Source organism: Pleurodeles waltl, chromosome 9, assembly GCF_031143425.1.
Source record: "Pleurodeles waltl isolate 20211129_DDA chromosome 9, aPleWal1.hap1.20221129, whole genome shotgun sequence".
NCBI classification, from domain to species: Eukaryota; Metazoa; Chordata; class Amphibia; order Caudata; family Salamandridae; genus Pleurodeles; species Pleurodeles waltl.
The window spans coordinates 471,289,466-471,304,591 of NC_090448.1; the positions used below are offsets into that span (position 1 = coordinate 471,289,466).

General features: G+C 41.4%; 1 protein-coding gene across 1 annotated transcript in view; it reads left to right on the forward strand.

Annotated features, from left to right (window-relative positions):
* The window catches only part of CDC42BPB (CDC42 binding protein kinase beta), a 903,752-nt gene that overhangs the window by 647,918 nt on the left and 240,708 nt on the right, over nt 1-15,126 (forward strand). Inside the window, exons 22-26 of the mRNA XM_069207298.1 lie at nt 8,207-8,299; nt 10,649-10,726; nt 11,002-11,107; nt 12,277-12,413; nt 14,552-14,691. Of these exons, the coding sequence (XP_069063399.1) occupies nt 8,207-8,299; nt 10,649-10,726; nt 11,002-11,107; nt 12,277-12,413; nt 14,552-14,691 (554 nt within the window). The remainder of the gene's footprint in view (nt 1-8,206; nt 8,300-10,648; nt 10,727-11,001; nt 11,108-12,276; nt 12,414-14,551; nt 14,692-15,126) is intronic.

Below are 15,126 nucleotides of genomic sequence, written 5' to 3' on the forward strand. Positions count from 1 at the left end.
AGTGGAGCATGACACACAGTGGGTGTGCCATGTTGTATCTTTCCTTGGCTTGCAGCCGTACACGCAGAGTGCAAGGGCAGCTGTGTGAAATTTTGAGGGGGATGGGGTGGTTTTGGTGGGGTTGGGGGTCTCTGAGTGTGGTAAAATACATGCTGCAGCCCCTAGGGACCTTTTTCAGTATCCAGGCCCTAGGTACCAGGGGTACCATTTACTAGAGACCTACAGAGGTATAGGAGCGCATGCCAATTTTACACATCTTACCTGTTTTAGGGAAAGAGCACGGGCACTGGGGACCTGTTTAGCAGGGACCCACTGCCCCTCAGTCGAAAAACCTCAGTTGCAGTGAGCAAAAAGTGGGGGTGTCCCTGTCAAAAAGGTGTACTTTCCTACACCGGCTTCAGATTTTTCAAAGAAAAAGAGGCAGACCTCTGTCAGCATTCCTCAATGTGATTTCCTCACCCGGTGAAAAATTGGCCTGTGCATTTAGGATGAAAGCATTTTACATGACCATGTTTTTGTAATAGAATTCACATCTATTTATACAAAATGGAGAAAATACCAATGAGCATTTAATAAAGACACCCATGAAAATGTGTGTTCATCCACTTTAAACAGTTCCTGACGAAGGCCCCTAGACCCAAAGGGTCGAAACATGTTGGCTTAGAAATAGGGTTTCCTGAGAACATTAAAGACCCATAGGAAACAGAAATATTGTTTTGTCTCATACCTTTGGAGCCCCGTAATAAAGAAGATATTCTTAGGGTATACCAGTAGGTATTTTTAATGATTTGATCTGGATCCCTTCTATTGTCCAACTAGTAATTTTATTCTGAACTCCCAAGAATCCTCGGTTGAGCCCGCCCCAGTAGTATCATCTTACTGGGGTGTGGATAGACAGCAGATGATGAAGCACGCCACTTTTTAGTGGGTGAGGTGTCTATTCCAATTCCGGTTGACTTGTAGTACCTTAAATTTATACCAGCTTCCCTGCTTGTCCAAATTGTGGTATTTTAGATAACATTTTATTTCAGAGTCTCCTTTTACTTTATTATCCATATGAGAACACTTTTAAATACTTGAGTACAGGATGTGCGCTGTACAAGCACCTCTTATGACTGATTTAATAGACTATAATGTTGCTCAATCTACAGTTAGAATCTAGGCCATGTTTAGGGTTTACATGACTACTTTAGACTTCACATGAAGGGCCTGGGGGCTATTCACAAACAGCATTTTGTAGTACATTTTGTAGTACCACAGTATCAATACAGGCTACTACTTTTTATGGTACTACTTTAGAACTGCATTTTGTGAATAGAATTTTGTAGTATGTTTGTAGTGCTATTGTAGTAGTACAAAGCATACTGCAAAATACAGTTTGTCAGTAGCCACCGGGGCCTTCAATTAGGTGGACACATGTAAGTTACACTTTTGAGTACATTTTCCTATTTTGTGAATAGCTAGAAAGTAGTAGACTTACTCAGAAGCCTAAATTACAAAAGAGTGTAAGTTACCTTTCTGAATCAGACCTATAAAGTGACTGCTTTACCAAACAAATAGTATATCTGGACCCATAGAAGTTTTCCTTGAAAGGGTGAATAGTACTACCTTTTGGAATTCACAAACATTGGCAGTAGTAGGCTTGCAAGGATGCACCAGTATCACGTTTCAAGGCATGCTGTTGGCAGTCATGAACCCAGAAGCTGATGGGATTAATACTTTTGATAACAGTTTAACTAGGTGTAATCGCTCGGGATTGTATTACACCCTATCACTTTTCACCCACTGTGCCACTTTAGACAGAGGCCCACATAATACACATCAGTACTGACTCTGTTCCTCATGGAAACAGCCCATCCTGAATCGCAGTACTCACAGCCCTCCAGTCTGCAGCCAACTGCTTTTTTTTTGTTGGGCAATTTGAAATTCATACCCCAAGAATGTCACGGACTAAGCTATGCCCCTGAGTATTCCTTTCTGTATTTAAAACGATCTGAACTTCTTCCTCTACCATTTATAAGGACTTTACATCCTGTTGTTAAATTATATATTCCATACAATTTTGTTTATACTGTAAACTTCTCTCACCTAACTGTAACATCTTATCAGTATGCTACACAAAAAACATAGTGTTTTTTGTCTCACTTAAATTACTACACATTGTAGAGCTACTAGAATACACAATAGGGCTAAATTAATCCATATGTTCATATTTTTATAAACCAAAATGTACCATCCACATTTCCCTTGTATACAGACCCTTTGGTTCATATTAATCTAATTCGGTGATATATTTTGATGCTGAACATTTTCGAGCTACAGTCCTGTTGTGACCTGTAGGAATTTGGCTCTGTATATACTATTTCAAAGTAAGAAATAGTGTGCACAGAGTCCAAGGGTTCCCCTTAGAGTTAAGATAGTGGCAAAATTAGATACTTCTAATGCTCTATTTTGTGGTAGTGTGGTCGAGCAGTAGGCTTATCAGAGGGTAGTGTTAAGCATTTGTTGTACACACACAGGCAATAAATGAGGAACACACAAACACACAAAGACTTACTCCAGGCCAATAGGTTTTTATATAGAAAAATATCTTTTCTTAGTTTAAGAACCATTGGTTCAAATAAACACATAAAATGCAAAGTACTTCACACAGGTAGGTTAGGAACTTTGAATAAAAGCAATATCCTATACATTCTTTGTTAAAATGGCAATAAGCTATTTTAAAAGTGGACACAGTGCAAAAATCATCAGTTCCTGGGCGAGGTAAGTAAAGGTTAGATTGTGAGGTAAGTAAGAGGTGAGTAACAAGTCTCAGTTCCTGGGCATAGGCAGCCCACCATTGGGGGTTCAAGGCAACCCCAAAGTTACCACACAAGCAGCTCAGGGCCGGTCAGGTGCAGAGGTCAAAGTGGTGCCCAAAACACATAGGCGTGCCTATGGAGAACAGGGGTGTTCGGGTTCCAATCTGCCAGCAGGTAAGTACCTGCGTCCTCGGGGGGGCAGACCAGTGGGGTTTTGTAGAGCGCTGTGGGGGGGGAGGGGGGGGAGACACAAGTAGGCACACAAAAGACACCCTCAGCGGCACAGGGCCGGCCGTGTGTAGTGTGCAAAGCAGGCGTCGGGTTTCAGATAGAAAACAATGGAGGGACCCTAAGGTCACTCTGGCGGTGCGGCAGGCACAGGGGTGGCTTCTCAGGACAGCCAACACTTGGGCTAGGCAGAGGGTCGCCTGGGGGTCACTCCTGCACTTCGGTTCCTTCAGGTCCTGGGTGCTGCGGGTGCAGTGCTGGTTCCAGGCGTCGGGTCCCTTGTTACAGGCATTTGCGGTCTGGGGTAGCCTATGGATTCTGTCTGCAGGCGTCCCTGAGGGGGATCTGGGGGGGTCGTCTCGGGCTACTCACGGAGTCGCAGTTGCCGGGGAGTCCTCCCTGTGGTGTTTGTTCTCTAGATCTCGAGCCGGGGGGCATTGGGTGCAGAGTGGGAAGTCTCACGCTTCCGGCAGGAAACGTGAAGTCTTTAAAAGTTGATTCTTTATTGCAAAGAAGTTGTTGCTGTTGAGCAGAGCTGCAGCACACAGGAGTTTCTTGGCCCTTTAGTCCAGGGCAGTCCTCTGAGGCTTCAGAGGTCGCTGGTCCCAGTCAGATGGGTCGCTGGTTGCAGGTTTTCGAGGCAGGAGACAGGTCGGTAGGGCTGGGGCCAAAGCAGTTGTTGTCTTCCGTCTTCTCTGCAGACTTGTAGGTCAGCAGTCCTTGTTTCTTCAGGTTGCAAGAATCTGATGTTCTGGGGTGCCCCTAAATACTAAATTTAGGGGTGTGTTTAGGTCAAGAGGGAAGTAGCCAATGGCTACTGTACTGGAGGGTGGCTACACCCTCTTTGTGCCTCCTCCCTGAGGGGAGGGGGGCACATTCCTAATCCTATTGGGGGAATCCTCCAAAACCAAGATGGAGGATTTCTAAAGGCAGGGGTCACCTCAGCTCAGGGCACCTTAGGGGCTGTCCTGACTGGTGGGTGGTGACTCATTGTTTTTCTCATTATCGCCTCTGGACTTGCCACCAAAAGTGGGGACTGTGTCCAGAGGGGCGGGCATCTCCACTAGCTGGGATGCCCTGGGGTGCTGTAACAAAAGGCATGAGCCTTTGAGGCTCACTGCCAGGTGTTACCGTTCATGCAGGGGAAGGTGAAAAGCACTTCCCCCCAGTGCAGGCTTTGTTTCTGTCCTCAGAGAGCACAAAGGCTCTCACTACAGGGGGACAGAATCTCGTCTCAGTGGCAGGCTGTCAGTGACCAGTCAGTCCTGCACTGAAGGATAAGGTAAATTACAGGGGACTTCTTCTAAGATGCCCCCTGTGTGCATTTTGTAATAAATCCAACACTGGCATCAGTGTGGGTTTATTATTCTGAGAAGTTTGATACCAAACTTCCCAGTATTCAATGTAGCCATTATGGAACTGGAGTTCGTTTTTGACAAACTCCCAGACCATATACTTAATGTGGCCACGCTGTACTTTCAGTGTCTAAGAATAGACTTAGACACTGTATGGGCATATTGCTCATGCAGCTATGCCCTCACCTGTGGTATAGTGCACCCTGCCCTAGGGCTGTAAGGCCTGCTAGAGCGATGACTTACCTATGCCATAGGCAGTATTTTGTATGCATGGCATCCTGAGGGGGATGCCATGTCGACTTTGCCTTTTTCTCCCCACCAACACACACAATCTGCAATGGCAGTGTGCATGTGTTAGGTGAGGGGTCCCTAAGGGTGGCACAACACATGCTGCAGTCCTTAGAGACCTTCCCTGGTCACAGGGTCCTTGGTACCACTGGTACCTTTCACAAGGGACTTATCTGTGTGCCAGGGGTGTACCAATTGTGGAAACAATGGTACATTTTTAGTGAAAGAACATTGGTGCTGGGGCCTTGTTAGCAGGGTCCCAGCACACTTCTCAGTCATGTCAGCATCAATATCAGGCAAAAAGTGTGGGATAACTGCAACAGGGAGTCATTTTCCTACTTGTCCTCATTATCTTTAGGAACACAGTATATTTAAGTGTCCACTGCTTGGATGAAGTCTTCTTTCTCTACTGCCCATTTTTGTTTATCTGAAGCATGTTCCACTGTACATAGATAACACTGTTCTTTTGGTAGGGACAGGTTTAAACATAAACTGACGATTAATTTTTACAATTCCCAACATTTTCTTTGCTGTAATAGGGTATTCTAAAACTGATTAAGATTCCTCTTCTTGTTTTGTGGTAAACTACATTTCCTTTTGTGTTTTCAGTTATACTGCTGGTCATTTCCCTTCCTTTTTTCAGAATAGTTCCTTGTTCTGAATCTCTTGAGCATTCTGTTGTTTTCTTTCCTAAAAGCTTCATATGACCTACAGTTACATTTCACTCTGAGTCTTCCCACAGGGGGATGCTTCTCTTAACCCTTTAATTGTGATGTCAGCAAATGGCTGACACCTGCACTGCCTCCACAGTCTATCAACAATTGACTGACACTGGGGAGGCACTGATGGGGTGATTACTCCCAATCTTACAACAGAAAACCCAGTAGACAACAGAAGCTATTTTTGTTTAAAAAAAAATAATACAGAATATGGGGTGGGGGCTGCTCATCATGGAAATGGCCATGCCCCCACCCAAACTAGAATCTACACAGTTTTTCTGTCCCCCTCAGGGGCAGGTTGGGGCTAATTATTCCTGTTTCCTGTTGCGGACTTTAGGCCTACCCACACAATTGAGGTACTATTTATATTGGGAGACTTGGTGGAATAGTGGGTGGAAGGAATTTTTGTGGTTCCCCACGGATTCCAGAATTTTCCATCACAGAATTGTGAAGGAAATTAGTTTTTTAGTCAAAGGTTGAGGTTTGCAAGGGGTTATGGGTTTTTAAAAATGTAGCGAGCCATGCAAGTCACCCCACCCTGGCTATAGTTTCCCCTCTTCCCCCAACCCCCCCCCCGTGTATAGTTTTTAAAAATGTGCAAGTTTTCTAGGTTTTACTAGGTGCTTGCTAAGCTAAGGCCTAAAATCTACAGCTACCCACTTTGCAAAAAAAAAAAGTGTCCGTTTTCAGTGGAAAAATATGATGCATTTTGGCCAGTTTCCTGTCGTGGGCACTAGACCTACCCACACAAGTGAAGTAACATTTCTATCGGCAGATGTGGGAGCATAGAATAGGTGAACATTTATTACTACCAATGGGATTTTGCTGCATGGTGTGCCTTCCAAATGCGAGTAGTGTCTAAATCATATGCTAGTACGGATACCCTCAAGTTAAAAGAAATACAAATAACCACTGCTCCTAAACAATATATTTTCGTGCCCATTTCAGAAATAGATAGGTTTATTTGATACCCATTGTTCACTCTACATGTTTGACCATATCAGTTGGTCTAACCTTTGTACACAATGAAAAAACATGATATAGTGCAGCTCAGTAGTTGACTCGGGGCAGAACCAGCTTTAGCGCTGGTGACGCCTGGTGTGGCAATCTTTCTTGGAACGTCCCCACCCATGATGATCTCCTTGGTTTCCCTCACTACCATCCAGCAAAAGTTTCTGTCATCTCTCCTTAGCCCCTCTCTCACATACATTTAATTTTGTTTAAAGCGCTGGTAAAGTCTGGCTTTACTTATCCACTCGGCTATCCACATAAATATAGATCTGTTCTTTGCAGCAGGCTATTAACCCTCTGCGCTACTTTATGGTGAGTCAAACTGACACCAGACACAACTCTGATCTCTCTCTCTAGAAGGAACATTAATCACAAAAGTTATCTTGACATTTTGATTGTTTCCTGAAAGCTGGGCACACAAGGAACCCTGCAGCATGTGCTTTTAAATCTTACCTTATTGCTAAACGCAGACCCCCCTGCCCTTGTCAGGGACCCCTTTCACATCAGTGCGCAGTGCGGGTGCACTGGTTGCACTGTCATAAAGCTGGTCCTCAGGGTAGCATGGTTCTTGGAGAACCTACAAACCCTATATATCCCCTAAACCAGAAGGGTCTAGCAGACGTAATGGTATATTGCTTTTATTAAATTGGCCATTGTGATAAAAAGTTACTGATAAAAACACTGTCACAATTGGCAGTGTTTTCTTACTCATTTTCAATATTTCTTTATTTCAACAGTTAGTTTCTTTGGGGAAAAACCTCGAAGGATCTACACATCTGGCCCTTTGCTAAATTTGGAATGTTGTCTACTTTTTAGAAATCTATAGCTTTTCTGGATTGCGCAGGGGTTTTACACTAGTTTCTATCACAAACTGAAGGTAGGTTGAGAGCACAAAAAAATAGTAAAAAAGGGCTACCTCTTTGGAAAAATGCTAAAACCGTGGTATAAAATGAGGTGGTTTTTTTCTTTTAATTCAGCTCTGCATGTCCCTTAAAGCTGGAAAGATGATTACTTTAGCACGGCACATAGTTCATTGATGCCACTTTTAGGGGAAGAAACACACTTTTAACCAGACCCCTTTTTACCTAATTTCCCAAAATACTCACAATTTAGCTGTATTCTGCCTCTTTTCTCAGTACTTTCCAGAGGAATTCGCAAACTCTGGGTACTTTTAGATTCCCCAGGATGTTGGAGTTAAAAGGACGAAAGGATGCAGATTTGGTGTGAATACTACCCCACATAACAAAAAAGGGCTCTGCACCGGGTGGGAGGGGGTGAGGGACCAGCGGTAGGAGTTAAAGGATTAAAAGGAATGGGATGGTACATATTTACTTATAACAGTTTCCTGAACAAAATTGTTTGTATCTGCTTGTCTATTATATATAATCTCTGATATAAAAATTCTACCACAGACATACTTGCACCACCGTTGAAGGTTATAGTGACATTATTTTAATTCTGTGTCCTCACAACGTTTTTTTTTTTTTGTTCTTTCGTATGATTTCAGGTTACAAGCAAACCATGTATATAACAAAACTGCATGACTAAGTTCGTATTGAACTCCTCCTGTACACTGCTGCAAGAAACCTTCACCACCACTTGCTGAAAAATATATAAATATAGCGTAGTGTGTTAAGGGATATGTGCATGTTTGTTTGTTACCTTCACATCCATACCCACAGTGCAGTTTCTATGAGGGTCCTTGGTCTCAAGTAGTTCTTTTAGTTGTGTGTTGGTCCAGGAAGCTTTCTTCGAATTAATGTTTGCAAGATTAACTGCTGTTGTCTTTTCTCACCTTCCACAGACCAGTTCCATTAGTGAACAAGAAATGCCAGGTTCCAAACCAGACATCTCTTCATCTTTTTCGGTTTCCATGACTCCAGACCAGCAGTCTGAGGTACAGAAGGCAGCTTCCTATTACATGTAGCCTAATAGTATTTATAAACATCTAATGCAAGTGCGACCGTTGCATATAGTTGACTATATGTCGGTATATGTACGTACAGTGAATATCATTGTTTTGTCATCTAGAACACTAAAAGCTTAAAGAAATGGCGGCGGCGTTACCTTAATTCGTAATATGGTACATAACTTTTGTCCTAAATCCATCTTTCTCTGCATGTGGATTGGAAGATAATTCAGTTTACATGAAGATCATAATTTGGTCTTTCCAGAATACTTTCTGCTGTATGCATATTTTGTGTTGCATGTCTTGAATTGCATGGCTTGTTTTTCTAAAGTGGCGTTTTCTGTCAAGTAAAATGTTGCCTCCTTAGAAATAGTTAGAAGATTTCTGAGATGGAGCTATTTATGGATGGTATTAACAGCATAGGATGGTCTCTTGTTTTTTCAAACAGTGTGCCCGAATACTGCTCCAATTTAGGAAAGAGTTGAATATTTACCTCTTTAAGAAACACTACACCACAAGAATTAACCATCCACACCCCAGGTTTCTCTCCTCTTAATCTTTGACTTCATGTTTGTCTTTGCCCATGAATAGCACACCTCTGCCTTTTGCCTATGTTCTCGCTATTCACATACATACATACAGTGACATAGATAATTGCTTTCTATTTTATTCAAGCACATAAGTGCAAGCTGTCTGTGGATCACAGATTCACTCCCCTTTCTCTGGCACATTGCCATTTTAGATTTAGCAGGACTGGTCGGGAATTATTTCATTTACCAAGTACTGCCTTTTAGTCTCTCAAGAAGAAGGAGGTGCATTTTTTGACATTGCCTTTTTACCTAGATACGTAGATATCTTAGTTGAGAGATCAAAGTCCGTCAAGTTCAACTTTCTTCAGTTATAAAAATGTGAACACTCCTGTAGACAAAACGTATTTAAATCCTTGTTACAAACTTGATGTGTTTTGTTATAAAGAAGGAAGACGGAATCATTCTCACTTTTCACCACATATTGCAACAAAACTAAACCAGCCCAGTGACAATACAGTCATATATTTCTAGCTACATGCATGTAAAAACGTTGTATGACAAGTCATTCAACTAACCTTACAGATAACAACAAACTTCCATCCTCTCTGAATGGTCTTATTTTTTTATTGTGCTATGGCTGAGTAGGTGCCCAGCTAAATCCTAGTCTGATCCATAGTGACAATGTGACAAGACCCACTTTGTCTCCAATGAATTATCTCAAGTGGCAGATATATACTGAGTTATGGTGGTGCTTGTTATGTTGCTGTAGATAGACTATTGAGGAGGACAGGGAAACTACATTGTTGTATAGGGTCATCTATAAAGTATGAGTGGAGATTTCTTCTGTGCACTTTCTAAACCTTTCTTCCATTTCCCTAACTTTAGCTCTCATGATATGATTGGTACACCTTGGGACTCATTAAGAGTTTGGTGGTCCCAACGCAGGACGGCCAAACGCCAAAGGGAGGGCACCACTGCCATGGCATGGCGGTGGTGTCCCAACCCCGCCCTATTACAAGGTTTCCGCCGGCCTGATGTGGCTGACCGGCGAAAACCTTGAAATAGAGCATTCCCGCTGGTCAGTCTGGCGGGAACAGTGCTATTTGATGGCACTCAGCTCGGTTAAAGGAGCTGAGTGCTATTTCTAAACACAGAGGGGGCCGACCAGCACACTGGGAATGCGCACTGTCTGGAAAGCAGAAAGAGTGCACATTCCGACGGTGCTGGGCAGGGCAGGGCATGGGCCCCCTGTGGCTCCCCTCTTCTACCTTTCCGCCAGCCTTTTCATGGTGGGGTCCCAGCCATGAAATGGCTGGTGGAAAGGGGGTTTATAATCACCATGGCGGTTCTGAGTTCAGCACCGCCATGGCTGATTACAAGCCTGACAGCTGTTATGCCGACTGTAACAGTGTTCCCAATGGGGAAGACGGTCCTTTGGAGGTCGGGTCGTCAGAGCCGCAGCGGTCCAACTGCCACCGCGAGTCTGGAAGTCTGAAGACCATCAGACTCGTAATGAGACCCTTTGTCTTTCTTTCTTGTATGGGGTTGTTTAAGAGAAGAGTATGATTTCATAGAATGCATTTATCTGTCAGAATTAAGGCCTATGAAATGCTGTGTGTGGGGATTTATATCTTGTGGATAGCTTGATGGTTCAGTGCATTGCTGATATATTTGCCAATAAAATGTCAGTTTCTAATTTTTAGTGCATATCCAACGTTCACATTTTCAGTAGCTGATAATGTTCAAACACAGAGTGTTTTCTTGTGGGAAATTAGAGTTCTGATCTATTGTTTGTTTTATGATTCAGGATTCCATCAGGAACCAGCCACGGGTATCAACAGCTCCCTCCCCCAATCTTCCTTCTATTTCCCTCTCAGCCCCAAAGGTAACTTTTGTCCCTCTGCTGTTTCTTTGCATACCTTCTAAAGTCTTGGTTTTCAAATAAACATCTGCTTTTTTCATCATCTGTTAAGGCAAATATTTGCTCGATGACCAATGTTGTCAATAAAAAACAGTGAATCTGTGTTATATTGTGTGAGATTAACTTCATTGAAATTTAGCTGAAAAATTAGAATGCATTATTTTGTATCCCATTTTGTGTGGGTGATACGTTTCTGTGCACTCTGCTTTGTGCCTTACTGATTTTTTTTCTTTCTTTAGCCTAAAGCTCACAATCTGAGTATAAAGTCATTTACTAGTCCCACGCAATGTACTCACTGCACTTCGCTCATGGTTGGCTTGGTTCGACAAGGCTATGCCTGTGAAGGTGAGTAACACACCACCATATGTTCTCAGTTTTCTGTCTGTGAAACGTTCTGAGGTTCAGTTGCTTTCAGGGCACTTAGTCATAGAAACTGTGTGAAACTGCAGGCAGTGTAAAAGGTCTACAGACTTTTACTCCCTTTAAAATAAATTGAATTACTCAGTACTGTTTTTCACATTTTATTCAGGCATTATTCTCATGTTGATATTTACATGAGAAGGTGCGTTTCTGAAAGGGATTGGGAATTTCAGTTTTTTACTCAGACTTGTGCTTTCCCCTGTGAACTCGGACAAAGAGATGTTCCTTGATGTTTATAAATGTGTTCTTCATTTGAAAAGTGATTTGGCTGCATGTCTGATGTCTACATGTTTGAAAAATCGATCATTTTACCTCCATTTTGATGTCTTCCACTTAACATCTCCTGGATTCCATATACCATGTAGGCTAGGTTGTTTAACATATAAGGCAATATTTCTGAATACATTTTCAGTAATGTATGTTTTTTCCATTTGTATTATCCTGAGATTCTCATTTGAGTAAAGATATCCTGATTCTTGATACATCCAATGAGAATAGAGATCAAACACAATATGAAGATTTCTTACCACTGCCCAGTATTCAGTAAAACACATCCTCTTTTTCGTGTCTCCTACGCACAACTTTAGTTGTCTATTGACCCTACTTGAATTGAATACATTACATATATTTAGAATGGGCTTTGGGTTTCCCCTCTCATGGTGGGAGTGCTTTGTTGTCTGTCTCACTTCCCTGATTCAGTGGCTTTCCTCAGTGTTCTGTTTGTCATACCCAGAAGCATTGCCCCCATGCTCTGATTGCATGACATCCTCACACAGCTTATAACAAGCCTTGGTTTGCAGTGCCTTGGTGAGACTATTTTCTCTTTCACATCCCCTCCCTACTGCTCTCTTCCCTCTTGATCCCGCATCGTCTTGCACACCAGTTTTTCCTAAATGTTTTTACTCTTTTATTTTGCCCTGGGCTGCACTATAAGCATTCAGTCATTTAGAACCTTTTTTAACCATTTCAAGATGGCCCATCTTCATGTCACAGATGTGTGTTCGGAGGCCGTCTTTGACTGCATCTCAATTTATTTTAGCAAATCGCATTTAATGATGGCTGCTGCAGATTAATTAATGTAATTTGTCTTGTAGTGTGCCCATTCGCATGCCATGCTTTGTGCAAGGACAGTGCTCCTCAAGTGTGCCCTATTCCCCCCGAGCAAGCCAAAAGGCCTCTTGGAGTTGATGTTCAAAGAGGAATCGGAACAGCCTACAAAGGCTTTGTGAAGGTAAGTCTCTGTTAATCTGGGAAAGCATAACTAAATATTGCTGCCTCAAAGGGTATTTTTTCATCAACATTTAATATTAACCTGTTACCATGAGCATGTATTGAAAGGTAAACTTAAGGTAAGTGGCAAACATTTGATCCGTTCATTTCATTCTGTGAAGGGATATTAAAAACCCACCGTTCAGAGTGCATTGTATAATCACTAGCACTATAAGTGCTTTAATAAGGTCACAGAAAACTAAACCAGTTTGATGTTATTTTATTCATATCCATGGTAGCCATTTGCTCCTTGTAATCTGTTGAGATTAGTATACACCCCTTCCCTAAATTTCTGTTCTTAGCAAGCAGTTCTTTCTCATTTACTTTTTCTAACTCGGTCACGAATTTTCTCATTTTCTCTTATTTCTTTTTTTTTTTTTCTTTATTTGTGTTTGTTTTTTGGGGCGGTTTTATATTGTTTTCCTTAGGTGGGTGCGTAATTTCCCTGAGATGGTCAGGGCCCTCAAGCCACTTTACTGGACCCTGTGACAGACAGCAGGCTCATCTGTTGTGTGAGAGAAGAGACTGATGCTTGAGTTTTCTAAGCACTGCTTACAGCATGCACACAAGAATTTTAAAACATCAGATCAAAGTTTTACCTTACTGTCACTTGAGAGGCAGGTCATTCTTAACTATGAGGGGTTTATGAATTACAGCATGTAATCAATTTCTTGGTTAGTTATTCAATTATAAGCAAGTTATAATATCAAAACCCAGATATAATACAATAATTAAATGAATTGTCTGAAGAGATGTTAGTGCATCCCACATATCATATTGCAGGTGAGTGCCATGCAAGAAAATCTGTTGGTGTGACATTATTTATACCTGTTTTCATTCTTCCAGTAGAACAATCTGAAACTTGGAGTGACATAAAGCATGGTAACCAAATAGAATGGGAGTTTCAAAGATCAGTTGTATAATAGCTGAAAACTCTACTACCGGTGAAACAAAATTTATTATGAGGGATTTTCATGAGGCCTAGCAACTATTATGCAAGTATTTTACAGTAACATCAAAATTAATTTTATCTTTAAGGTACTTAGTGCTGAGAATTACCTTTTTAATAGGAAGACTTTTTTTTATATAGTAACTTTGTTGTATTGAAGATTAAGATCGACATTAAAGCTCCAGCCAGCCTAGCTAGATAGACTGTCTTTTTTTTTTATGTTTTAGCCAGATGACGAAACTCTGTGCTTATATAAGGCGATCACACTTGTATTATGAGTCTTTGTATAAAGGTAATGCTCATGTTTACAGATTTACTGTGTTTAATTATTTTTCTAAGACACTTGGAAACTCGTCTAGATAATATTGCCCAATGTATAGAATGTATGTCCAGGCTTCAGTTAAATGCTGAATCAGGTTAATGCTTGTCTGAATGACAGACAGCACAAGGAATAACATAATAGTGCAATTTGATTCACAGTGTCAAAAACAGCTGAGAGTTCTCCTAAGCAACAAATATCCTGTACTTTATGCCACTATTGTTAGTCTTGAAGGCTACAGCAGCAATTTTAGATCCTTACTGGATCAGAGAAAGCCAGGAGTTTTTGTTCAGAAAGGCTTGTGGCTGAAAAGCTACTATTTCAACAACAGTTTTGCCTGAGCAGATAGTTAGCTAATAGGTCAAAAGTTGGACAGAATGGAGCATCTAAATTCTACATTATTGATAATGGTGCCAGCAGTGTGTCCTAGTTTGTATATTTCTGGGATATATATGCCATTCTTTGGAACATTTTCATCAGAGTTGCCACCAGGGGAATGCTGCTGCAAAATCTTTCAGTGGCCAGGCTGGTGCAGGATCAACTGGAAGATCCGTTGAAAAAAGATTGTGAAGATTGGCCGGAATTAACTTGCCCGAGTGCAGTGCTCAAGGCAGAAGAATGTGTCAGTCACTGAAACAGAAGAGAAAGTAGTATGAAAAAGTAAACTTTATCATTGTTGTTAATTTTATTCAAATTAATCTATTATAGTTAGTCCTATGCTTCTCATGTTTATTCGCATACTTTTCTAAAATAAAAGATTGTCTAATGTTCTTGACTGTCTTTGTGGCTCCTCCACATTGTTTGATCATTACAAAGATATTTTGTTCTGCAGATTCCAAAGCCAACAGGGGTAAAGAAAGGCTGGCAGAGGGCATATGCTGTGGTCTGCGATTGTAAACTGTTCCTTTATGAAGTGCCTGAAGGAAAATCCAACCAACCTGGAGTTGTTGCAAGTCAAGTATTGGATCTCAGGTTTGTTGTTACAAGAAGCTTAATTTATGAATAACTTGTGTCACGATTGGTGTATGACATCATACATGATGTGGCCTGTGACATCTTACTTAAAATCACTAATGTCCCATACATATGAAACGACAAGAATATACAAAGTTAAAGTTCTACTGGTTGTTTTGACTATCCTCGCTGCAGTTTTATTGAACAAACATCTCATTTCATTTTTATTCCGTGAAGAAAGGCTGCCCTGCTACTATTGACATGACCATTGTAACAGTATTATGTAGGCAAATACCTGCACTGTTAAAACATCAGTGTAATTATAATTTTCAAATATAAAAATGCTTGGTATTATGATTGTATTGCTTAATGTAGACTGTCACGTCCTTGGTATGTATTAATGTTTTTAACTGCAGATTCTTCTCCTTGTTAATATCCCCAGTCACCAGATTG